Consider the following 25980-nt stretch of genomic DNA (forward strand, 5'->3'; position numbering starts at 1 on the left):
CCCCCATCTGCACACCTACCCCATCTGCACACATACCCCACCTACCCCATCTGCATACCTGCCCCACCTACCCCATCTGCATACCTGCCCCACCTACCCCATCTGCTCACCTACCCCACCTACCCCATCTGCACAACTACCCCACCTACCCCATCTGCACACCTACCCCACCTACCCCATCTGCATACCTGCCCCACTTCCCCCATCTGCACACCTACCCCATCTGCACACCTACCCCACCTACCCCATCTGCATACCTGCCCCAGCTGCCCCATCTGCATACTTACCCTACCTGCCCCATCTGCACACCTACGCCACCTACCCCATCTGCACACATACCCCACCTACCCCATCTGCATACCTGCCCCAGCTGCCCCATCTGCATACTTACCCTACCTGCCCCATCTGCACACCTACCCCACCTGCATACCTGCCCCAGCTGCCCCATCTGCATACCTACCCCACCTGCATACCTACCCCACCTGCACCATCTGCATACCTACCCCATCTGCACACCTACCCCACCTGCATACCTGCCCCAGCTGCCCCATCTGCATACTTACCCCACCTGCCCCATCTGCATGCCTACGCCATCTAGATACCTGCCCAGCTGCCCCATCTGCATACCTGCCCCTGCTGCCCCATCTGCATACCTGCCCCTGCTGCCCCATCTGCAGACATGCCCCGCCTGCCCCATCTGCATACCTGCCCTGCCTGCTCCATCTGCATACCTGCCCCATCTGCATACCTGCCCCGCCTGCTCTATCTGCATACCTGCCCCATCTGCATACCTGCCCCGCCTGCTCCATCTGCATACCTGCCCCGCCTGCCCCATCTGCATACCTGCCCCATTTGCATACCTGCCCCGCCTGCTCCATCTGCATACCTGCCCCATCTGCATACCTGCCCCGCCTGCCCCTCTTGCATGCCTGCTCTATCTGCATACCTGCCCCGCCTGCATGCCTGCTCCATCTGCATACCTGCCCCGCCTGCTCCATCTGCATACCTGCCCCGCCTGCCCCATCTGCATACCTGCCCCGCCTGCTCCATTTGCATACCTGCCCCATCTGCATACCTGCCTCGCCTGCTCCATCTGCATACCTGCCCCATCTGCATACCTGCCCCGCCCGCTCCATCTGCATACCTGCCCCATCTGCAAACCTGCCCCGCCTGCCCCATCTGCATACCTGCCCCGCCTGCTCTTTCTGCATACCTGCCCCATCTGCATACCTGCCCCACCTGCATGCCTGCTCCATCTGCATACCTGCCACGCCTGCTCCATCTCCTCCATACCTGCCCCGCCTGCTCCATCACCATACTTGCTCCATCTCCATACCATATTCCCCATCTACATACCTGCCCAATCTACATACCTGCCCCACCTGTCCTATCTACATACCTGCCCTACCTGTCCTATCTACATACCTAGCCCACCTGTCCTATCTACATACCTGTCCCACATACATACCTGTCCCACCTGTCCTATCTACATACCTGCCCCATCTACATACCTGCCCCACCGGTCCTATCTACATACCTGCCCCATCTGTCCTATCTACATACCTACCCCACCTGTCCTATCTACATACCTTCCCCACCTGTCCTATAAACATACCTGTCCCACCTGTCCTATCTACATACCTGCCCCACCTGCCCTATCTACATACCTGTCCCACCTGTCCTATATACATACCTGTCCCACCTGTCCTATCTACATACCTGCCCCATCTACATACCTGCCCCACGGTCCTATCTACATACCTGCCCCACCTGCCCTATCTACATACCTGCCCCACTTGCCCTATCTACATACCTGCCCCATCTGTCCTATCTACATACCTACCCCACCTGTCCGATCTACATACCTTCCCCACCTGTCCTATAAACATACCTGTCCCACCTGTCCTATCTACATACCTGCCCCACCTGCCCTATCTACATACCTGTCCCACCTGTCCTATCTACATACCTGCCCCATCCACATACCTGACCCACCTGCCCTATCTACATACCTTCCCCACCTGCCCTATCTACATACCTGTCCTATATACATACCTGTCCCACCTGTCCTATCTACATACCTGCCCCATCCACATACCTGACCCACCTGCCCTATCTACATACCTTCCCCACCTGCCCTATCTACATACCTGTCCTATATACATACCTGTCCCACCTGCCCTATCTACATACCTGCCCCACCTGTCCTATATACATACCTGTCCCACCTGTCCTATCTACATACCTGCCCCATCTACATACCTGCCCCACCTGTCCTATCTACATACCTGCCCTATCTACATACAGTGATCCCTCGCTATTGGGCTCTTCGTGAAAGCGCTACCTCGGTTACTATGCGCGGTATCGCATGGCTCCCAAAGTTTATGTACACTTTTACTACTGAGAGTTTTACACAGCCGTGATTGTATTGTTGTTCGTTGTTCATTTGCACATAATGCTTCTCATTGCATAATCAACCGTTTATCGCTGAATGGAGTTCTAATAATCTGTTTGAAAACATCCACGGCAAGTCCTGGAAATACGATTGTTCTACCAGTTAACTTTTCACACTATACATCCTTTGATCTTAGAAGCGCATGCATGCAATAAAAGAGAACCACAAGCGAAGTTTATTTTCTTAATTAGTGGGCAATCCAATTTGAGGCGACACTGTCAACTCACATGTAGTTGCTGTCACAACACGGCGGTCATTCCTTTTGATTCGGATCAAGTAACCGTATCAAACCAATTAATCTGGCTTGAATGTGTATCTATATTTGCATGAATGTGTATGAATGCGCGTAGTGCTGGTCAAAACTCTCGTTTTCCGTATTTCAAGCAACATGACCAATCAATGCCACTGAATCACTCTGTACTTGTGTAATGAATTGTGATTGGCTCTTCACTCATAGTGTCTGTTACTACCATTATCGATCGATATTTTCATGTAAGTAGACTACATTCACATTGAATGTGACAGTTAAGGCTTGTAAATAATAACAAACGGCGAAAACATAATGGATATATATTTTTACACTATGAACGGTAAACAACTTGTATCATTGCAATGTGCGAGACAAGGGGAAGATCGTGAGATTGGCCGAGCGCGCTCCCCCGCCTCGGCCTCGGTTAAACGGCTCATCGTCTATAACGCCCACCAATTATTTGGACCCCATTGGTAGCATTGTAGCGAGGGACCACCTGCCCTAGCAACATACCTGTCCCACCTGCCCTATCTACATACCTGCCCCACCTGTCCTATCTACATACCTGCCCCATCTGTCCTATCTACATACCTGCCCCACCTGTCCTATCTACATACCTGCCCCACCTGTCCTATCTACATACCTGCCCCACCTGTCCTATCTACATACCTGCCCCACCTGTCCTATCTACATACCTGTCCCACCTGCCCTATCTACATACCTGCCCCACCTGTCCTATCTACATACCTGCCCCATCTGTCCTATCTACATACCTGCCCCACCTGTCCTATCTACATACCTGCCCCACCTGTCCTATCTACATACCTGCCCCACCTGTCCTATCTACATACCTGCCCCACCTGTCCTATCTACATACCTGCCCCACCTGTCCCATCTACATACCTGCCCCACCTGTCCTATCTACATACCTGCCCCACCTGTCCTATCTACATACCTGCCCCACCTGTCCTATCTACATACCTGTCCCACCTGCCCTATCTACATACCTGCCCCACCTGTCCTATCTACATACCTGCCCCATCTGTCCTATCTACATACCTGCCCCATCTGTCCTATCTACATACCTGCCCCACCTGTCCTATCTACATACCTGCCCCACCTGTCCTATCTACATACCTGCCCCACCTGTCCTATCTACATACCTGCCCCATCTGTCCTATCTACATACCTGCCCCACCTGTCCTATCTACATACCTGCCCCACCTGTCCTATCTACATACCTGCCCCACCTGTCCTATCTACATACCTGCCCCACCTGTCCTATCTACATACCTGCCCCACCTGTCCTATCTACATACCTATCCCACCTGCCCTATCTACATACCTGTCCCACCTGCCCTATCTACATACCTGCCCCACCTGTCCTATCTACATACCTGCCCCACCTGCCCTATCTACATACCTGCCCCACCTGTCCTATCTACATACCTGCCCCATCTGTCCTATCTACATACCTGCCCCACCTGTCCTATCTACATACCTGCCCCACCTGTCCTATCTACATACCTGTCCCACCTGCCCTATCTACATACCTGCCCCACCTGTCCTATCTACATACCTGCCCCATCTGTCCTATCTACATACCTGCCCCATCTGTCCTATCTACATACCTGCCCCACCTGTCCTATCTACATACCTGCCCCACCTGTCCTATCTACATACCTTTCCCATCTACATACCTGCCCCACCTGTCCTATCTACATACCTGCCCCACCTGTCCTATCTACATACCTGCCCCACCTGTCCTATCTACATACCTGCCCCACCTGTCCTATCTACATACCTGTCCCACCTGCCCTATCTACATACCTGCCCCACCTGTCCTATCTACATACCTGCCCCACCTGTCCTATCTACATACCTGCCCCACCTGTCCTATCTACATACCTGCCCCACCTGTCCTATCTACATACCTTTCCCATCTACATACCTGCCCCACCTGTCCTATCTACATACTTTTCCCATCTACATACCTGCCCCACCTGTCCTATCTACATACCTGCCCCACCTGTCCTATCTACATACCTGCCCCACCTGTCCTATCTACATACCTTTCCCATCTACATACCTGCCCCACCTGTTCTATCTACATACCTGCCCCACCTGTCCTATCTACATACCTGCCCCACCTGTCCTATCTACATACCTGCCCCACCTGTCCTATCTACATACCTGCCCCACCTGTCCTATCTACATACCTTTCCCATCTACATACCTGCCCCACCTGTCCTATCTACATACCTGCCCCACCTGTCCTATCTACATACCTGCCCCACCTGTCCTATCTACATACCTGCCCCACCTGTCCTATCTACATACCTGCCCCACCTGTCCTATCTACATACCTGCCCCACCTGTCCCATCTACATACCTGCCCCACCTGTCCTATCTACATACCTGCCCCACCTGTCCTATCTACATACCTGCCCCACCTGTCCTATCTACATACCTGTCCCACCTGCCCTATCTACATACCTGCCCCACCTGTCCTATCTACATACCTGCCCCATCTGTCCTATCTACATACCTGCCCCATCTGTCCTATCTACATACCTGCCCCACCTGCCCTATCTACATACCTGCCCCACCTGTCCTATCTACATACCTGCCCCACCTGTCCTATCTACATACCTGTCCCACCTGTCCTATCTACATACCTTTCCCATCTACATACCTGCCCCACCTGTCCTATCTACATACCTGCCCCACCTGTCCTATCTACATACCTGCCCCATCTGTCCTATCTACATACCTGCCCCATCTGTCCTATCTACATACCTTCCCCACCTGTCCTATCTACATACCTGTCCCACCTGCCCTATCTACATACCTGCCCCACCTGTCCTATCTACATACCTGCCCCACCTGTCCCATCTACATACCTGCCCCACCTGTCCTATCTACATACCTGCCCCACCTGTCCTATCTACATACCTGCCCCACCTGTCCTATCTACATACCTGTCCCACCTGCCCTATCTACATACCTGCCCCACCTGTCCTATCTACATACCTGCCCCATCTGTCCTATCTACATACCTGCCCCATCTGTCCTATCTACATACCTGCCCCACCTGTCCTATCTACATACCTGCCCCACCTGTCCTATCTACATACCTGCCCCACCTGTCCTATCTACATACCTGCCCCATCTGTCCTATCTACATACCTGCCCCACCTGTCCTATCTACATACCTGCCCCACCTGTCCTATCTACATACCTGCCCCACCTGTCCTATCTACATACCTGCCCCACCTGTCCTATCTACATACCTGCCCCACCTGTCCTATCTACATACCTGTCCCACCTGCCCTATCTACATACCTGTCCCACCTGCCCTATCTACATACCTGCCCCACCTGTCCTATCTACATACCTGCCCCACCTGCCCTATCTACATACCTGCCCCACCTGTCCTATCTACATACCTGCCCCATCTGTCCTATCTACATACCTGCCCCACCTGTCCTATCTACATACCTGCCCCACCTGTCCTATCTACATACCTGTCCCACCTGCCCTATCTACATACCTGCCCCACCTGTCCTATCTACATACCTGCCCCATCTGTCCTATCTACATACCTGCCCCATCTGTCCTATCTACATACCTGCCCCACCTGTCCTATCTACATACCTGCCCCACCTGTCCTATCTACATACCTTTCCCATCTACATACCTGCCCCACCTGTCCTATCTACATACCTGCCCCACCTGTCCTATCTACATACCTGCCCCACCTGTCCTATCTACATACCTGCCCCACCTGTCCTATCTACATACCTGCCCCACCTGTCCTATCTACATACCTGTCCCACCTGCCCTATCTACATACCTGCCCCACCTGTCCTATCTACATACCTGCCCCACCTGTCCTATCTACATACCTTTCCCATCTACATACCTGCCCCACCTGTCCTATCTACATACTTTTCCCATCTACATACCTGCCCCACCTGTCCTATCTACATACCTGCCCCACCTGTCCTATCTACATACCTGCCCCACCTGTCCTATCTACATACCTTTCCCATCTACATACCTGCCCCACCTGTTCTATCTACATACCTGCCCCACCTGTCCTATCTACATACCTGCCCCACCTGTCCTATCTACATACCTGCCCCACCTGTCCTATCTACATACCTGCCCCACCTGTCCTATCTACATACCTTTCCCATCTACATACCTGCCCCACCTGTCCTATCTACATACCTGCCCCACCTGTCCTATCTACATACCTGCCCCACCTGTCCTATCTACATACCTGCCCCACCTGTCCTATCTACATACCTGCCCCACCTGTCCTATCTACATACCTGCCCCACCTGTCCCATCTACATACCTGCCCCACCTGTCCTATCTACATACCTGCCCCACCTGTCCTATCTACATACCTGCCCCACCTGTCCTATCTACATACCTGCCCCACCTGCCCTATCTACATACCTGCCCCACCTGTCCTATCTACATACCTGCCCCATCTGTCCTATCTACATACCTGCCCCATCTGTCCTATCTACATACCTGCCCCACCTGCCCTATCTACATACCTGCCCCACCTGTCCTATCTACATACCTGCCCCACCTGTCCTATCTACATACCTGTCCCACCTGTCCTATCTACATACCTTTCCCATCTACATACCTGCCCCACCTGTCCTATCTACATACCTGCCCCACCTGTCCTATCTACATACCTGCCCCATCTGTCCTATCTACATACCTGCCCCATCTGTCCTATCTACATACCTTCCCCACCTGTCCTATCTACATACCTGTCCCACCTGCCCTATCTACATACCTGCCCCACCTGTCCTATCTACATACCTGCCCCACCTGTCCCATCTACATACCTGCCCCTGGCTTTGCGTACTGCATGCCACCCATGCCTGATGTTTTTGTTATGGTCGTTTCTGTTTTCTTCACAGTCTGTGTACGAGTGCCGCCTCCTGCAATCCACAAGTCAATGTTTCAGACATGACATTCACAAGTATATTCATGAATCTTGTATACTGCAGATCAAATGTATATGAACAGCATCTATAAACATTTTGTGATGTAACACTACTGTGTGAACAGCTTCTTCAACACACTGATGTACTATGAATGTATTCACTGACCAGGAAACCCTGGGCTTTCCACCAGATTGCTCCGGACATTCGAAAGGAAATGCTCCAGCTTAAATTGAATTGGAAGGTTTTACAGTTGCATTTTATAAACTGGCCTTTTGATATGAATAAAATGTTGATTTTTGATTGAATAAAAGCCAAAACAAATTGCAAGTGAAAATACTGTGTGGATGTACTGGTGGTGGTGGTGTTAGTGTAGGGGCGGGGGTCTACTTACCATCTGCCTTCAGTGTGGATGTACTGGTGGTGGTGGTGGTGGTGATGCAGGGGCGGGGGTCTACTTACTATCTGCCTTCTGTGTGGATGTACTGGTGGTGGTGATGCAGGGGCTGGGGTCTACTTACCATCTGCCTTCAGTGTGGATGTACAGGTGGTGGTGGTGGTGGTGATGCAGGGGCGGGGGTCTACTTACCATCTGCCTTCAGTGTGGATGTACTGGTGGTAGTGGTGGTGGTGATGCAGGGGCTGGGGTCTACTTACCATCTGCCTTCAGTGTGGATGTACTGGTGGTGGTGGTGGTAGTGATGCAGGGGCTGGGGTCTACTTACCATCTGCCTTCAGTGTGGATGTACTGGTGGTGGTGGTGGTGATGCAGGGGCGGGGGTCTACTTACCATCTGCATTCTGTGTGGATGTACTGGGGGTGGTGGTGGTGGTGGTGTAGGTGCGGGGTCTACTTACCATCTGCATTCTGTGTTGATGTACTGGTGGTGGTGGTAGTGCAGGGGCTGGGGTCTACCTACCATCTGCCTTCTGTGTGGATGTACTGGTGGTGGTGGTGGTGGTGATGCAGGGGCGGGGGTCTACTTACCATCTGCATTCTGTGTGGATGTACTGGGGGTGGTGGTGGTGGTGGTGGTGGTGGTGGTGTAGGTGCGGGGTCTACTTACCATCTGCATTCTGTGTTGATGTACTGGTGGTGGTGGTAGTGCAGGGGCTGGGGTCTACCTACCATCTGCCTTCTGTGTGGATGTACTGGTGGTGGTGGTAGTGCAGGGGCTGGGGTCTACCTACCATCTGCCTTCTGTGTGGATGTACTGGTGGTGGTGGTAGAGCAGGGGCTGGGGTCTACTTACCATCTGCATTCTGTGTGGATGTACTGGTGGTGGTGGTAGTGCAGGGGCTGGGGTCTACCTACCATCTGCCTACTGTGTGGATGTACTGGTGGTGGTGGTGGTGGTGGTGATGCAGGGGCGGGGTCTACCTACCATCTGCCTACTGTGTGGATGTACAGGTGGTGGTGGTGGTGGTGTAGGGGCAGGGGTCTTCTTACCATCTGCATGGCTGGGGTCTAGCTACCATCTGCCTTTCGTGTGGATGTACTGGTGGTGGTGGTAGTGCAGGGGCTGGGGTCTACCTACCATCTGCCTACTGTGTGGATGTACTGGTGGTGGTGGTAGAGCAGGGGCGGGGGTCTACCTACCATCTGCCTACTGTGTGGATGTACAGGTGGTGGTGGTGGTGGTGTAGGGGCAGGGGTCTACTTACCATCTGCATGGCTGGGGTCTAGCTACCATCTGCCTTTCGTGTGGATGTACTGGTGGTGGTGGTAGTGCAGGGGCTGGGGTCTACCTACCATCTGCCTACTGTGTGGATGTACTGGTGGTGGTGGTAGAGCAGGGGCTGGGGTCTACCTACCATCTGCCTACTGTGTGGATGTACTGGTGGTGGTGGTAGAGCAGGGGCTGGGGTCTACCTACCATCTGCCTACTGTGTGGATGTACTGGTGGTGGTGGTGGTGGTGACGCAGGGGCGGGGTCTACTTATCATCTGCCTTCTGTGTGGATGTACTGGTGGTGGTGGTGCTGGTGATGCAGGGGCTGGGCTCTACCTACCATCTGCCTTCTGTGTGGATGTACTGGTGGTGGTGGTGCTGGTGATGCAGGGGCTGGGGTCTACTTACCATCTGCCTTCTGTGTGGATGTACTGGTGGTGGTGGTGGTGATGCATGGGCTGGGGTCTACTTACCATCTGCCTTCTGTGTGGATGTACTGGTGGTGGTGGTGGTGATGCAGGGGCTGGGGTCTACTTACTATCTGCCTTCTGTGTGGATGTACTGGGGGTGGTGGTGGTGGTGGTGGTGGTGATGATGCAGGGCCAGGGATCTACCTACCATCTGCCTTCTGTTTGGATGTACTGGTGGTGGTGGTGGTGATGATGCAGGGGCGGGGGTCTACCTACCATCTGCCTTCTGTGTGGATGTACTGGTGGTGGTGGTGGTGGTGATGCAGGGCCAGGGATCTACCTACCATCTGCCTTCTGTTTGGATGTACTGGTGGTGGTGGTGGTGATGATGCAGGGGCGGGGGTCTACCTACCATCTGCCTTCTGTGTGGATGTACTGGTGGTGGTGGTGGTGGTAGTTATGCAGGGCCAGGAATCTACCTACCATCTGCCTTCTGTGTGGATGTACTGCTGGTGGTGGTGGTGATGGTGATGCAGGGCCAGGGATCTACTTACCATCTGCCTTCTGTGTGGATGTACTGGTGGTGGTGGTGGTGGTGGTGATGCAGGGGCTGGGGTCTACCTACCTTTCGCCTTCTGTGCGGATGTACTGGTGGTGGTGGTGATGGTGATGCAGGGGCTGGGGTCTACTTACCATCTGCCTTCTGTGTGGATGTACTGGTGGTGGGGTAGGTGGTGGTGGTGGTGATGCAGGGCTAGAGATCTACCTACCATCTGCCTTCTGTGTGGATGTACTGGTGGTGGTGGTAGAGCAGGGGCGGGGGTCTACCTACCATCTGCCTACTGTGTGGATGTACAGGTGGTGGTGGTGGTGGTGTAGGGGCAGGGGTCTACTTACCATCTGCATGGCTGGGGTCTAGCTACCATCTGCCTTTCGTGTGGATGTACTGGTGGTGGTGGTAGTGCAGGGGCTGGGGTCTACCTACCATCTGCCTACTGTGTGGATGTACTGGTGGTGGTGGTAGAGCAGGGGCTGGGGTCTACCTACCATCTGCCTACTGTGTGGATGTACTGGTGGTGGTGGTAGAGCAGGGGCTGGGGTCTACCTACCATCTGCCTACTGTGTGGATGTACTGGTGGTGGTGGTGGTGGTGACGCAGGGGCGGGGTCTACTTATCATCTGCCTTCTGTGTGGATGTACTGGTGGTGGTGGTGCTGGTGATGCAGGGGCTGGGCTCTACCTACCATCTGCCTTCTGTGTGGATGTACTGGTGGTGGTGGTGCTGGTGATGCAGGGGCTGGGGTCTACTTACCATCTGCCTTCTGTGTGGATGTACTGGTGGTGGTGGTGGTGATGCATGGGCTGGGGTCTACTTACCATCTGCCTTCTGTGTGGATGTACTGGTGGTGGTGGTGGTGATGCAGGGGCTGGGGTCTACTTACTATCTGCCTTCTGTGTGGATGTACTGGGGGTGGTGGTGGTGGTGGTGGTGGTGATGATGCAGGGCCAGGGATCTACCTACCATCTGCCTTCTGTTTGGATGTACTGGTGGTGGTGGTGGTGATGATGCAGGGGCGGGGGTCTACCTACCATCTGCCTTCTGTGTGGATGTACTGGTGGTGGTGGTGGTGGTGATGCAGGGCCAGGGATCTACCTACCATCTGCCTTCTGTTTGGATGTACTGGTGGTGGTGGTGGTGATGATGCAGGGGCGGGGGTCTACCTACCATCTGCCTTCTGTGTGGATGTACTGGTGGTGGTGGTGGTGGTAGTTATGCAGGGCCAGGAATCTACCTACCATCTGCCTTCTGTGTGGATGTACTGCTGGTGGTGGTGGTGATGGTGATGCAGGGCCAGGGATCTACTTACCATCTGCCTTCTGTGTGGATGTACTGGTGGTGGTGGTGGTGGTGGTGATGCAGGGGCTGGGGTCTACCTACCTTTCGCCTTCTGTGCGGATGTACTGGTGGTGGTGGTGATGGTGATGCAGGGGCTGGGGTCTACTTACCATCTGCCTTCTGTGTGGATGTACTGGTGGTGGGGTAGGTGGTGGTGGTGGTGATGCAGGGCTAGAGATCTACCTACCATCTGCCTTCTGTGTGGATGTACTGGTGGTGGTGGTGATGATGCAGGGCCAGGGATCTACCTACCATCTGCCTTCTGTGTGGATGTACTGGTGGTGGTGGTGATGATGCAGGGCCAGGGGTCTACCTACCATCTGCCTTCTGTGTGGATGTACTGGTGGTGGTGGTGGTGATGCAGGGCCAGAGATCTACCTACCATCTGCCTTCTGTGTGGATGTACTGGTGGTGGTGGTGATGACGCAGGGCCAGGGGTCTACTTACCATCTGCCTTCTGTGTGGATGTACTGGTGGTGGTGGTGATGATGCAGGGGCTCGGGTCTACTTACCATCTGCCTTCTGTGTGGATGTACAGGTGGTGGTGGTGGTGATGCAGGGCCAGGGGTCTACTTACCATCTGCCTTCTGTGTGGATGTACAGGTGGTGGTGGTGATGATGCAGGGGCGGGGGTCTACTTACCATCTGCCTTCTGTGTGGATGTACTGGTGGTGGTGGTGGTGGTGCAGGGCCAGGGGTCTACTTACCACCTGCCTTCTGTGTGGAAGTACTGGTGGTGCAGGGGCTGGGGTCTACTAACTATATGCCTTCTGTGTGGATGTACTGGTGGTGGTGGTGATGATGCAGGGCCAGGGGTCTTTTTACCATCTGTCTTCAGTGTGGATGTACTGGTGGTGGTGGTGATGTAGGGCTGGGGTCTACTTATCATCTGCCTTCTGTGTGGATGTACTGGTGGTGGTGGTGCTGGTGATGCAGGGGCTGGGCTCTACCTACCATCTGCCTTCTGTGTGGATGTACTGGTGGTGGTGGTGCTGGTGATGCAGGGGCTGGGGTCTACTTACCATCTGCCTTCTGTGTGGATGTACTGGTGGTGGTGGTGGTGATGCATGGGCTGGGGTCTACTTACCATCTGCCTTCTGTGTGGATGTACTGGTGGTGGTGGTGATGGTGATGCAGGGGCTGGGGTCTACCTACCTTCAGCCTTCTGTGTGGATGTACTGGTGGTGGTGGTGATGGTGATGGTGGTGGTGGTGATGCAGGGCCAGGGATCTACCTACCATCAGCCTTCTGTGTGGATGTACTGGAGGTGGTGGTGATGGTGATGGTGATGCAGGGCCAGGGGTCTACTTACCTTCCGCCTTCTGTGTGGATGTACTGGTGGTGGTGCTGGTGATGCAGGGCCAGGGGTCTACTTACCATCTGCCTTCTGTGTGGATGTACTGGTGGTGGTGGTGGTGATGCATGGGCTGGGGTCTACTTACCATCTGCCTTCTGTGTGGATGTACTGGTGGTGGTGGTGATGGTGATGCAGGGGCTGGGGTCTACCTACCTTCAGCCTTCTGTGTGGATGTACTGGTGGTGGTGGTGATGGTGATGCAGGGGCGGGGGTCTACCTACCTTCAGCCTTCTGTGTGGATGTACTGGTGGTGGTGGTGGTGGTGATGGTGATGCAGGGGCTGGGGTCTACCTACCTTCAGCCTTCTGTGTGGATGTACAGGTGGTGGTGGTGATGGTGATGCAGGGGCTGGGGTCTACTTACCTTCTGCCTTCTGTGTGGATGTACAGGTGGTGGTGGTGGTGATGCAGGGCCAGGGGTCTACTAACAATCTGCCTTCTGTGTGGATGTGCTGGTGGTGGGGTAGGTGGTGGTGGTGGTGGTGCAGGTGCTGGAGTCTACTTATCATCTGCCTTCTGTGTGGATGTACTGGTGGTGGTGGTGATGGTGATGCAGGGGCTGGGGTCTACTTACTATCTACCATCTGTGTGGATGTACTGGTGGTGGTGGTGGTGGTGGTGATGCAGGGGCTGGGGTCTACTAACAATCTGCCTTCTGTGTGGATGTGCTGGTGGTGGTGGTGGTGGTGGTGATGCAGGTCCAGGGGTCTACTAACCATCCGCCTTCTGTGTGGATGTGCTGGTGGTGGGGTAGGTGGTGGTGGTGCAGGTGCTGGAGTCTACTTATCATCTGCCTTCTGTGTGGATGTACTGGTGGTGGTGGTGATGCAGGGGCTGAGGTCTACTTACCATCTGCCTTCTGTGTGGATGTGCTGGTAGTGGTGGTTGTGGTTATCTGGGCTCCATCAGATCCAGTCTTGGTTGTTGTCGCCACAGAAGAGGGTTTGGCAGCCATGTCTGAGAACTGCTGCATCTTCCTCTTCTTATCTTCTTCTGCTTTCTCGAACCTCTTCTTCACAACATCTTCCGACTCCTTCTCCCTCTGCATCCGCTTTGCTTCTCGCTCCACTACAAAGCCAGGACAAAGGAAAAGACGTCAAGATCTAAAGGGACTCCCAAACTAGTCCTCTAGAACAGAATCATTTGGAGGCTTGATCAGCAATCCTGTTATTGACCTGTTACAGAACTTTTTAATAGTTTACACTGGTTATTTTCTCAAATGTCAAAGACAAGAATGTTCAACTTATGTGATATGTGTGTCAGGGTAACTTACATTTATCTATTTCTCTCACTTCTTTTAACCTTGCACGGATCTTCTTTCGTTCATCAAAGTCATCTGTCTTGCTCATCTGTTGAACAAAAGTCATATTTCCTTACACATAGGGAGACAGAAATAGAAAAATATTTGCTGTACTTTTTACATCAACAAATGTCTCCTATATCTAGAGGCATTAACACATTCCATCGTCAGTATAGAACCAACGGAATAGAATCAGTGTGAATATCAGGAGCGACGTTTTCACATGCTGGCATTTATTGGATCTTGTGTTCACAGCCTGGCTGCAATGACCATCAGTTAACAGCTCCCTAACTCTACACTATATACCCCTACTCTCAATAACCCCCTAACTCTACACTATATACCCCTACTCTCAATAACCCCCTAACTCTACACTATATACCCCTACTCTCAATAACCCCCTAACTCTACACTATATACCCCTACTCTCAATAACCCCCTAACTCTACACTATATACCCCTACTCTCAATAACCCCCTAACTCTACACTATATACCCCTACTCTCAATAACCCCCTAACTCTACACTATATACCCCTACTCTCAATAACCCCCTAACTCTACACTATATACCCCTACTCTCAATAACCCCCTAACTCTACACTATATACCCCTACTCTCAATAACCCCCTAACTCTACACTATATACCCCTACTCTCAATAACCCCCTAACTCTACACTATATACCCCTACTCTCAATAACCCCCTAACTCTACACTATATACCCCACACTCTATAACCCCCTAACTCTACACTAGAGACTCCTACTCTCAATGACCCCCTAACTCTACACTATATACCCCTACTCTCAATAACCCCCTAACTCTACACTACATACCCCTACTCTCAATAACCCCCTAAGTCTATACTATATAGCCCTACTAACAATAACCCCCTAACTCTACACTAGAGACCCCTTCTATCAATAACCCCTAAATCTACACTGGAGACCTCTACTCTCAATAACCCCCTAACTCTACACTATATACCCCTACTCTCAATAACCCCCTAACTCTACACTATATACCCCTACTCTCAATAACCCCCTAACTCTACACTATATACCCCTACTCTCAATAACCCCCTAACTCTACACTATATACCCCTACTCTCAAAAAACCCCTAACTCTACACTATATACCCCTACTCTCAATAACCCCCTAACTCTACACTATATACCCCTACTCTCAATAACCCCCTAACTCTACACTATATACCCCTACTCTCAATAACCCCCTAACTCTACACTATATACCCCTACTCTCAATAACCCCCTAACTCTACACTATATACCCCTACTCTCAATAACCCCCTAAGTCTATACTATATAGCCCTACTCACAATAACCCCCTAACTCTACACTAGAGACCCCTACTATCAATAACCCCTAAATCTACACTGGAGACCTCTACTCTCAATAACCCCCTCACTCTACACTGGAGACCCCTACTCTCAATAACCCCCTAACTCTACACTAGAGACCCCTAATATCAATAACCCTGTAATTCTATGAAAACAATTGACGCTTTTTAATGGATAGCAACTTCTTTTATTCATGCTCCTTCATCAGGCAAATGCTTAGCAAGTGCATAGACATAAATCATGATATGTTCTCCCAACTTCTAAGTGCCTATCAAAGTCTTCCTCTAATTCTAAACTACAGAAACTGCTCTCAATAACCCAACTCTAAATAGAACATGACACTGCAATATTCATGTAACCTCAAATTCCTGTGCACAAAAGAACCACATATGTACCACAATGTACCACAATGTACCATAAATGTAACACTCTGCAGGTAGAACACAGACTCATGTTTACAACATGTTTGTTTGTTTGTTGTTTTACATCACACTCAGGACTATTCCAGCTCTATGACAGCGGTCTGTAAATAAACCAGTCTGGACCAGACAATCTGGTGATTGACATCGATCCATGCAATTGGGAACGAAGATATGCATCAACCAAGTCAGCGAGCCTGACCACCCAATCCCGCGTTAGTCGCCTCTTACGACAAGCAAAATCGCCTTTTACGGCAACATGTGGAACACCCTGTGTTGCATGGGTGGAGCACCCTCAGGGGGACTTCCTGTACCTGGGACAGTAAGGGGGGGGGGGGGGGGGGGGGGGGGGTTGAGCACATGTATCCTCTGTGCCAACAAGGGGGAAGCTAATATATACTGAACCACAAAAGAAACGTATATGAGAAACCTTATTTGTCAAAACACTGTAAACATACTTTGAGACATATTAAAAAGATGAAACTTGGCAAAGCTGATCATCAAGGCTGAAATTAAAGTGTCAAATGTTCTTAAAGTGAAACACAACACTAGTCACTGAGAAAATGGCATCACAAGTCAGTATCTCAGGTGTCCGCCATGTACATTGATGACTGCCGTGCAATGTCGATACATGGAATGGATGAGGTGGTTGATGAAGGCCATAGGCACTTGAGCCCACACTCTGAGGAACGCCTGAAGCAGTTTAGCTGCAGTTGTCAGCCTTGGTAGGACCTCATTCAACCGCCTTTGTATCTCGTCCCACAGGTGCTCAATGGGATTTAAATCGGGACTAAGGGCAGGCCACTGCATGGTTCTGCTGGAGGAAGTCTCTTGTTGCTCTCGCAGTGTTGGCACGGGCGTTATCATGCTGAAACTCGTGGTTGCGGCGACGTGCCAAATGAGGTATGGCGTGTGGTTTCAAGACTTGATCAAAGTACCGAGCTGTTGTGACACCATTGCCTCTCCCAGGACCGATGTTCTGGAAGACCACAGGGCCGACCCTCTGTGCAGGACCAATTCAACCCCACACCATGACACCATGATGTCTCTCTCAACAACACAAGCATCTGAATAACATTCCCCACAGCGTCGCCAGACTCTCTCTCTCTCTGCCATCTGCTGTTGAGATTACACGAACAGCTCTCGTCTGAGAAGAAGACTCCCAGTTCTGGTGGTGCCAATGCTGGTGCTGTGTTGCCCACTGAAGACGGTCCCAGCTATGACGTGGTGTCAGAATGGGTCCTCGGTGTGGCCTGTGACAGTGGAGGTGTCTGCTTGTCAATTGTCAATGCACGGTGTCCACACTAATGTGTCGCTGGTGTGTCCCCATGGTCTGTCGAGCAGTTTCCACAGCAGTAACAAAATGATCTTGAAGATGCTGTTGCACAATCTGACGATCATAACGTCAGGTGGTGACCCTTGGTCTTCCACTATGTGGTCGGTCATCTGAAGTGTTGGTGGTCTGGTACCGTTGCTGGAGCCTGTATATGGTCCTTACGTGGACTTGAAATGCATTGGCTACTTGCCGGGCGGTTTGTCCATCTTGCAATCGTCCAAGGGCTTGGTGTCTCTGATTTCTTGTCAATCTTGGCAAGTGGTAGCAATTCAATAACGAATGAATGTTATCCGATCTGGGTGGATTTTTATAGGGTAAGAAATGGGGGAACCCATGTGCATTTCAATTTGCACTGAACTCACGTGCCATTGACGCGGATTTGCGCAATCGGTTTTATTGTCATCTGCTTTGTTTTTTTATCACCAAATTTCATTTTTCTGGACAAGGTAGTGTTAAATTTTAGAAACTTTGACAAAAATTACCCAGATATTTAAATGACAACTTTCCATGCAATGTTACTTGGGGGATGTTTCTTTTGCGGTTCAGTATATATGTTCTCAAGGGAGTGAAGCACATATATGCTCTGTGCCAACAAGGGGGAAGCACATGTATGCTCTGTGCCTACAAGGTGGGAAGCACATATATGCTCTGTGCCAACAAGGTGGGAAACACATATATGCTCTGTGGCAACAAGGTGGGAAGCACATATATGTTCTGTGCCCACAAGGTGGGAAGCACATATATGTTCTGTGCCAACAAGGTGGGAAACACATATATGCTCTGTGGCAACAAGGTGGGAAGCACATATATGTTCTGTGCCCACAAGGTGGGAAGCACATATATGTTCTGTGCCCACAAGGTGGGAAGCACATATATGTTCTGTGCCCACAAGGTGGGAAGCACATATATGTTCTGTGCCCACAAGGTGGAAAGCACATATATGTTCTGTGCCAACAAGGTGGGAAGCACATATATGTTCTGTGCCCACAAGGTGGGAAGCACATATATGTTCTGTGCCCACAAGGTGGGAAGCACATATATGTTCTGTGCCCACAAGGTGGGAAGCACATATATGTTCTGTGCCCACAAGGTGGAAAGCACATATATGTTCTGTGCCAACAAGGTGGGAAGCACATATATGTTCTAGGCCAACAAGGTGGGAAGCACATATATGTTCTGTGCCCACAAGGTGGGAAGCACATATATACTACTCAAAAGAAGTTAAGGATCACCTGATTCTTTCATATTACAATAGTTAATCTCTCATGCCATGACAGATTAACATTACCAATATGAAAGAATTGGGTGATCCCTAACTTCTTTTGAGTAGTATATGTTCTGTGCCCACAAGGTGGGAAGCACATATATATGTTCTGTGCCCACAAGGTGGGAAGCACATATATGTTCTGTGCCCACAAGGTGGGAAGCACATATATGTTCTGTGCCAACAAGGTGGGAAGCACATATATGTTCTGTGCCAACAAGGGTTGAAGCACATATAAAGCATGCACGCACACACACACACACAGATATATATACTCTGAGTTTGCAGGAGTGGGAGGCTATATGCTCAATACCAGCAGGGTTGGGGAGAAATGCAGGGCAAGCTGTCTCAAGGATGGGGCACATCTCACAACACCACAGCAGTTAGAAGCTTACATAAATAGGCAACAGATTAATCCGGAGTTTTAGAGAAGAATCTGTAAATCAACAGAAAACAGTGAGAAAGTATTATCATGCAGCAGGTGTTAGATCTTGGCTTCCCGTGCTTGTTGTCTACATGTGCCATACACATTGTACACTACATCCAAGGGTTCACTGTTCTGTAGAAACAGGTCCTCGATTTCTGGACATATAATTTACAGGATTTACAGGTTACAGTAATCACTGTATAATAATATCTTCCTTGGCTGACAGGTGGTTAATTGAGCAAGGAGGGCCACATCAACTAGTTGCGTTACTCATATCCCTCCAATGATATATGATGATTGCTTTAAAGACCAACACTTAGTGTAACTAGTTCAGTCATGATGAGTGATGGACCTGATCAATGGAGTGACTGGCTAATGGTAGACATGATATGGTGGTGTTCTGGTCACTGAGTGACTGGCTAATGGTAGACATGATATGGTGGTGTTCTGGTCACTGAGTGAGTGGCTAATGGTAGACATGATATGGTGGTGTACTGGTCATTGAGTGACTGGCTTATGGTAGACATGATATTGTAGTGTACTGGTCACTGATTGACTGGCTTATGGTAGACATGATATTGTAGTGTACTGGTCACTGAGTGAGTGGCTAATGGTAGACATGATATTGTAGTGTACTGGTCACTGATTGACTGGCTAATGGTAGACATGATATGGTGGTGTACTGGTCATTGAGTGACTGGCTAATGGTAGACATCATATGGTAGTATGCTGAACACCGGGGTTGGGTGAGGGGTAGTGTGTGCACACTCCACCTTTTATAAGCACACTTAACTTTTACATATTTGAAAATTTTATAGGTGATCTGCAACACTAAAACTTTCTCTTATGAGAATCAACTTTGTCAGGTCACTCAATCACTTAAACTTAGTTGAAAAGTAAAGACAAAAGTTATATTTGTTTATAGTTTTTATAGTGTTATTGAGGCATACTGTAAGCTGTTCTGGCAGAAAGTACTATTTCAATTGAAATAACAATTTCATATATTGTGATAAATACATATTTTACCACTTAATAGATAATATATTAGGGCAACTGAGACGGGAGACTACTTACACATTATCCTTGAGGCAGCTGAGAATGGGTGCACGGACAGCACAAGGGTGTTCCTGCCTTAAGGGCCCCAGTTGAACAATGAAAGGACATTAGCATAGTGAACCTTTCCACCTTGGCTTCATATTCTACTGTATTGTCTGACATTTACCAATATGGAATCACTTCATTGCCCTCATATCTGGGCTACCTGTATACATGTGGGACTTTGATCTGTAAGTCACTGTGCCCCAACCAAGGATGAGGTAACAATGTAGAACCTATGGAAATGATTAAGTATCATCTACCTGCCAGCATCAACAAGCATGCAGATCAAGTGAGGACCTGTCCGCACACCTCATGTTTCTCCTCCCATTTCCAACACACATGTACAAGGGGTAACAGGCTGGGTCAAACTCAGGCAGCACGTGCATCTGATGTGTTCCGAGCTCACAACACCACAGAGAAAGGTCATGGCTAGAGCATAAACATACACACTACAGCTGCTCCATTCATAGTATCATCTTACATCCCAGTCTGGCCGACCACCCCCTCCAACTTCAGCTTACATCCAATGGAGGCCTACAACCCCCTCCAACTTCAGCTTACATCCCAGTCTGGCCCACCACCCCCTCCAACCTCAGCTTATATCCCAGTCTGGCCTACAACCCCCTCCAACCTCAGCTTACATCCCAGTCTGGCCCACCACCCCCTCCAACCTCAGCTTACATCCCAGTCTGGCCCACCACCCCCTCCATCCTCAGCTTACATCCCAGTCTGGCCAACCACCCCCTCCAACCTCAGCTTACATCCCAGTCTGGCGCCCCCCCACCCCCACCCCCCCACCCCCCACCCCCCCACACACCCCACCACCCCTTCCAACCTCAACTTACATCCCAGTCTGGCCAACCACCCCCTCCATCCTCAGCTTATATCCCAGTCTGGCCTACAACCCCCTCCAACCTCAGTTTACATCCCAGTTTGGCCAACCAAACCCTCCAACCTCAGCTTACATCCTAGTGTGGCCTACAAACCCCCCCCCAACCTCAGCTTACATCACATTGTAGCCCATCACCCCCTCCAACCTCAGCTTACATCCCAGTCTGGCCCACCACCCCCTCCAACCTCAGTTTACATCCCAGTTTGGCCCATCACCCCCTCCAACCTCAGCTTATATCCCAGTCTGGCCTACAACCCCCTCCAACCTCAGTTTACATCCCAGTTTGGCCAACCAAACCCTCCATCCACAGCTTACATCCCAGTCTGGCCCACCACCCCCTCCAACTTCAGCTTACATCCCAGTCTGGCCCACCACCCCCTCCAACCTCAGCTTACATCACATTGTGGCCCACCAAACCCTCTATCCTCAGCTTACATCCCAGTCTGGCCCACCACCCCCTCCAACCTCAGCTTACATCACATTGTGGCCCACCAAACCCTCTATCCTCAGCTTACATCCCAGTCTGGCCCACCACCCCCTCCAACCTCAGCTTACATCACATTGTGGCCCACCAAACCCTCTATCCTCAGCTTACATCCCAGTTTGGCCCACCATCCCCTCCAACCTCAGCTTACATCACATTGTGGCCCACCAAACCCTCTATCCTCAGCTTACATCCCAGTTTGGCCCACCACCCCCTCCAACTTCAGCTTACATCCCAGTCTGGCCTACAACCCCCTCCAACCTCAGTTTACATCCCAGTCTGGCCTACAACCCCATCCAACCTCAGCTTACATCCCAGTCTGGTCTACAACCCCCTCCAACCTCAGCTTACATCCCAGTCTGGCCTACAACCCCCTCCAACCTCAGTTTACATCCCAGTCTGGCCTACAACCCCCTCCAACCTCAGGTTATATCCCAGTCTGGTCTACAACCCCCTCCAACCTCAGCTTACATCCCAGTCTGGCCTACAACCCCCTCCAACCTCAGTTTACATCCCCGTTTGGCCAGTCAAACCCTCTATCCTCAGTTTACATCCCAGTCTGGTCTACAACCCCCTCCAACCTCAGCTTACATCCCAGTCTGGCCTACAACCCCCTCCAACCTCAGTTTACATCCCAGTTTGGCCAGTCAAACCCTCCATCCTCAGCTTACATCCCAGTCTGGTCTACAACCCCCTCCAACCTCAGCTTACATCCCAGTCTGGTCTACAACCCCCTCCAACCTCAGCTTACATCCCAGTCTGGCCTACAACCCCCTCCAACCCCAGTTTACATCCCAGTTTGGCCAACCAAACCCTCCATCCTCAGTTTACATCCCAGTCTGGTCTACAACCCCCTCCAACCTCAGCTTACATCCCAGTCTGGCCTACAACCCCCTCCAACCTCAATTTACATCCCAGTTTGGCCAGTCAAACCCTCCATCCCCAGGTTATATCCCAGTCTGGCCTACAACCCCCTCCAACCTCAGCTTACATCCCAGTCTGGCCTACAACCCCCTCCAACCTCAGCTTACATCCCAGTCTGGCCTACAACCCCTTCCAACCTCAGGTTATATCCCAGTCTGGTCTACAACCCCCTCAACCTCAGCTTACATCCCAGTTTGGCCAACCAAACCCTCCATCCTCAGTTTACATCCCAGTCTGGTCTACAACCCCCTCCAACCTCAGCTTACATCCCAGTCTGGCCTACAACCCCCCCCAACCTCAGGTTATATCCCAGTCTGGACTACAACCCCCTCCAACCTCAGCTTACATCACATGGTTGTCCACCAGCCCCTCCAACCTCAGCTTACATCCCAGTCTGGTCCACCACCCCCTCAAACCTCAGCTTACATCCTAGTGTGGCCTACAACCCCCTCCAACCTCAGGTTATATCCCAGTCTGGTCTACAGCCCCCTCCAACCTCAGGTTACATCACATTGTGGCCCATCACCCCCTCCAACCTCAGGTTATATCCTAGTCTGGCCTCCAACCCCCTCCAACCTCAGGTTACATCCCAGTCTGGCCCATCACCCCCTCCAACCTCAGGTTATATCGCAGTCTGGCCTACAACCCCCTCCAACCTCAGGTTATATCCCAGTCTGGCCTATCACCCCCTCCAACCTCAGGTTATATCCCATTCTGGCCTACAACCCCCTCCAACCTCAGCTTACATCTCAGGGTGGCCTACAAACCCCCCCAACCTTAGCTTACATCCCAGGGTTGCCTAAAACCCCTCAACAGAACCTGCAACAAGTGTCTGTTTTACTTACAACTTTCATGAGCTCCTCCTCATCATTGATGTCCTCGTAGGTTGGCATGGTTGCCCCCCTTGAGTCAGTGCTGCTGTGTAGCTGCTGGGCTCGTGTCACAGACCCCTTCTCCTTCTGTAACCAAACAACAGCTCAGTTATTTGTGTTGTATCAATTGGGATAACTATATGACTACTACATTACTGAGATGATCTACTCATGAATACAGACTCATAAAAATGATTATGATTGTGGTTAATGTGGCACGATTCATGATTGCCATAATGTGTACAGGATCTATTAGCATACATGATGGCCTGTCGGCTAGTGTGTGGCACTGTTCCACTCAACAGTCGTGCTGTGACCACCATACGCCTCAACAAAAGTACCAGTAAGGACAGACAAATCACCAATAACAGCAACTTTCCTAAAGTTTCTACTCAGAGAAAGGTTGTGCACATTATACTCAATGCAACAGGAAAAATGCATCTTATTTACCTTATGAAGGTAATATCAGTTTACATCAATTACTTAGTATTTTCTTGATGGATTTAGAGATTCATCATTTTGTTGCCAGTTAACTGTGATAACAATCAGCAGCCTGGCACTCACACCATCAGAGTAAGCATGTGAGTCAACCAGACATTCATCTCCCATCTTTCAGGATCAACACCATACAGTTGTCGGCAAAGCAGCACACCCACAAGTGGACACTGGTCCCCTGACTGGCATTGATGATGTGACAAAACATATACTTTGTGTCAATTTTGAAATAGGAGGAATCTTTATGGTAAAGGATACCACAAACTCAGAATTTCTGATTCTTCCCATACTGTTAACTATGACAGGGTTTCAAGAAAAAACCCTTCTCAGTAGCTGAATGGACAGACCTTAAAACTAGGACACTGCAAGCACATGGGCCATATTTCTTCCAGTGCAGTGCCATGTAAGGCTGAAGGAAGGCCATAGTCTAGTGCAGAGGTGAAATGGAATTAGATCAGAGTGACTTCATACAATAGGTTGTTGAGAAAAACACCTGAAAGATTTCAACCTCTCTGACTGACTTGTTTGAGGCAATCCATATTTCATATTTGAAAGGAATTGAATAGAAAATGATTTCAAACTGACATAAAAGTTCCAGTATGTTCTAATTGATGGCCAAGCAGTGATGGTAAGCCTGAGATCCCTGGGAAGTGCCGAGTCGGGAGGTGTATGGCTGGCTGCCAGTGGGTAAATACCTGGCTGTCTGCTCCATGTTACATAGCACAGAAGAATGCATGCAGCTCTCCATCATGCACCAACACTCTTCCCGACTAGTGGTACCACCCCTCACCACTCTACTCCACTAGTGTAACCACCACTCTACCCGAATAGTGGTACCACCACTCACCACTCTACTCCACTAGTGTAACCACCACTCTACCCCACTAGTGGTACCACCATTCACCACTCTACCCCACTAGTGGTACCACCACTCACCACTCTACTCCACTAGTGTAACCACCACTCTACCCGACTAGTGGTACCACCGCTCACCACTCTACCCGACGAGTGGTACCACCACTCACCCCTGTAACCGACTAGTCGTACCACCACTCACCACTCTACCCGACTAGTGGTACCACCACTCACCACTCTACCCGACTAGTGGTACCACCACTCTACTCCACTAGTGTAACCACTACTCTACCCGAATAGTGGTACCACCACTCACCACTCTACTCCACTAGTGTAACCACCACTCTACCCCACTAGTGGTACCACCACTCACCACTCTACCCCACTAGTGGTACCACCACTCACCACTCTACTCCACTAGTGTAACCACCACTCTACCCAACTAGTGGTACCACCGCTCACCACTCTACCCGACGAGTGGTACCACCACTCACCCCTGTAACCGACTAGTCGTACCACCACTCACCACTCTACCCGACTAGTGGTACCACCACTCACCACTCTACCCGACTAGTGGTACCGCCACTCACCACTCTACCCGACTAGTGGTACCACCGCTCACCACTCTACCCGACTAGTGGTACCACCACTCATCCCTCTAACTGACTAGTGGTACCACCACTCACCACTCTACCCGACTAGTGGTACCACCACTCACCACTCTACCCCACTAGTGGTACCACCACTCACCCCTCTAACCAACTAGTTGTACCACCACTCACCACTCTACCCGACTAGTGGTACCACCACTCACCCCTCTAACCGACTAGTGGTACCACCACTCACCACTCTACCTCACTAGTGGTACCACCACTCACCACTCTACTCCACTAGTGTAACCACCACTCTACCCAACTAGTGGTACCACCGCTCACCACTCTACCCGACTAGTGGTGCCACCACTCACCCCTGTAACCGGCTAGTCGTACCACCACTCACCACTCTACCCAACTAGTGGTACCACCACTCACCACTCTACCCGACTAGTGGTACCACCACTCACCACTCTACCCGACTAGTGGTACCACCGCTCACCACTCTACCCGACTAGTGGTACCACCACTCATCCCTCTAACTGACTAGTGGTACCACCACTCACCACTCTACCCGACTAGTGGTACCACCACTCACCACTCTACCCAACTAGTGGTACCACCACTCACCCCTCTAACCAATTA

The 25980-nt window shown here is 50.9% G+C and overlaps 1 protein-coding gene across 8 annotated transcripts in view; it reads right to left on the reverse strand.

The window, feature by feature from the left end:
* The window catches only part of LOC124147724, a 227360-nt gene that overhangs the window by 21999 nt on the left and 179381 nt on the right, over nt 1-25980 (reverse strand). For all 8 annotated transcript variants that reach the window (XR_006862808.2, XR_007217981.1, XM_046518470.2 and 5 more), the window contains 4 exons: nt 23366-23479; nt 14289-14364; nt 13865-14083; nt 7583-7678 (listed from right to left, as the gene is read on the reverse strand). Coding sequence is in view for 6 of the 8 variants with exons in the window: in XM_046518470.2 (XP_046374426.2) it covers nt 7583-7678; nt 13865-14083; nt 14289-14364; nt 23366-23479 (505 nt within the window). In the remaining 2 variants the exon portion in view is untranslated. The remainder of the gene's footprint in view (nt 1-7582; nt 7679-13864; nt 14084-14288; nt 14365-23365; nt 23480-25980) is intronic.

This window comes from Haliotis rufescens, unplaced genomic scaffold (assembly GCF_023055435.1).
Source record: "Haliotis rufescens isolate VD_foot unplaced genomic scaffold, xgHalRufe1.0.p SCAF_36, whole genome shotgun sequence".
NCBI classification, from domain to species: Eukaryota; Metazoa; Mollusca; class Gastropoda; order Lepetellida; family Haliotidae; genus Haliotis; species Haliotis rufescens.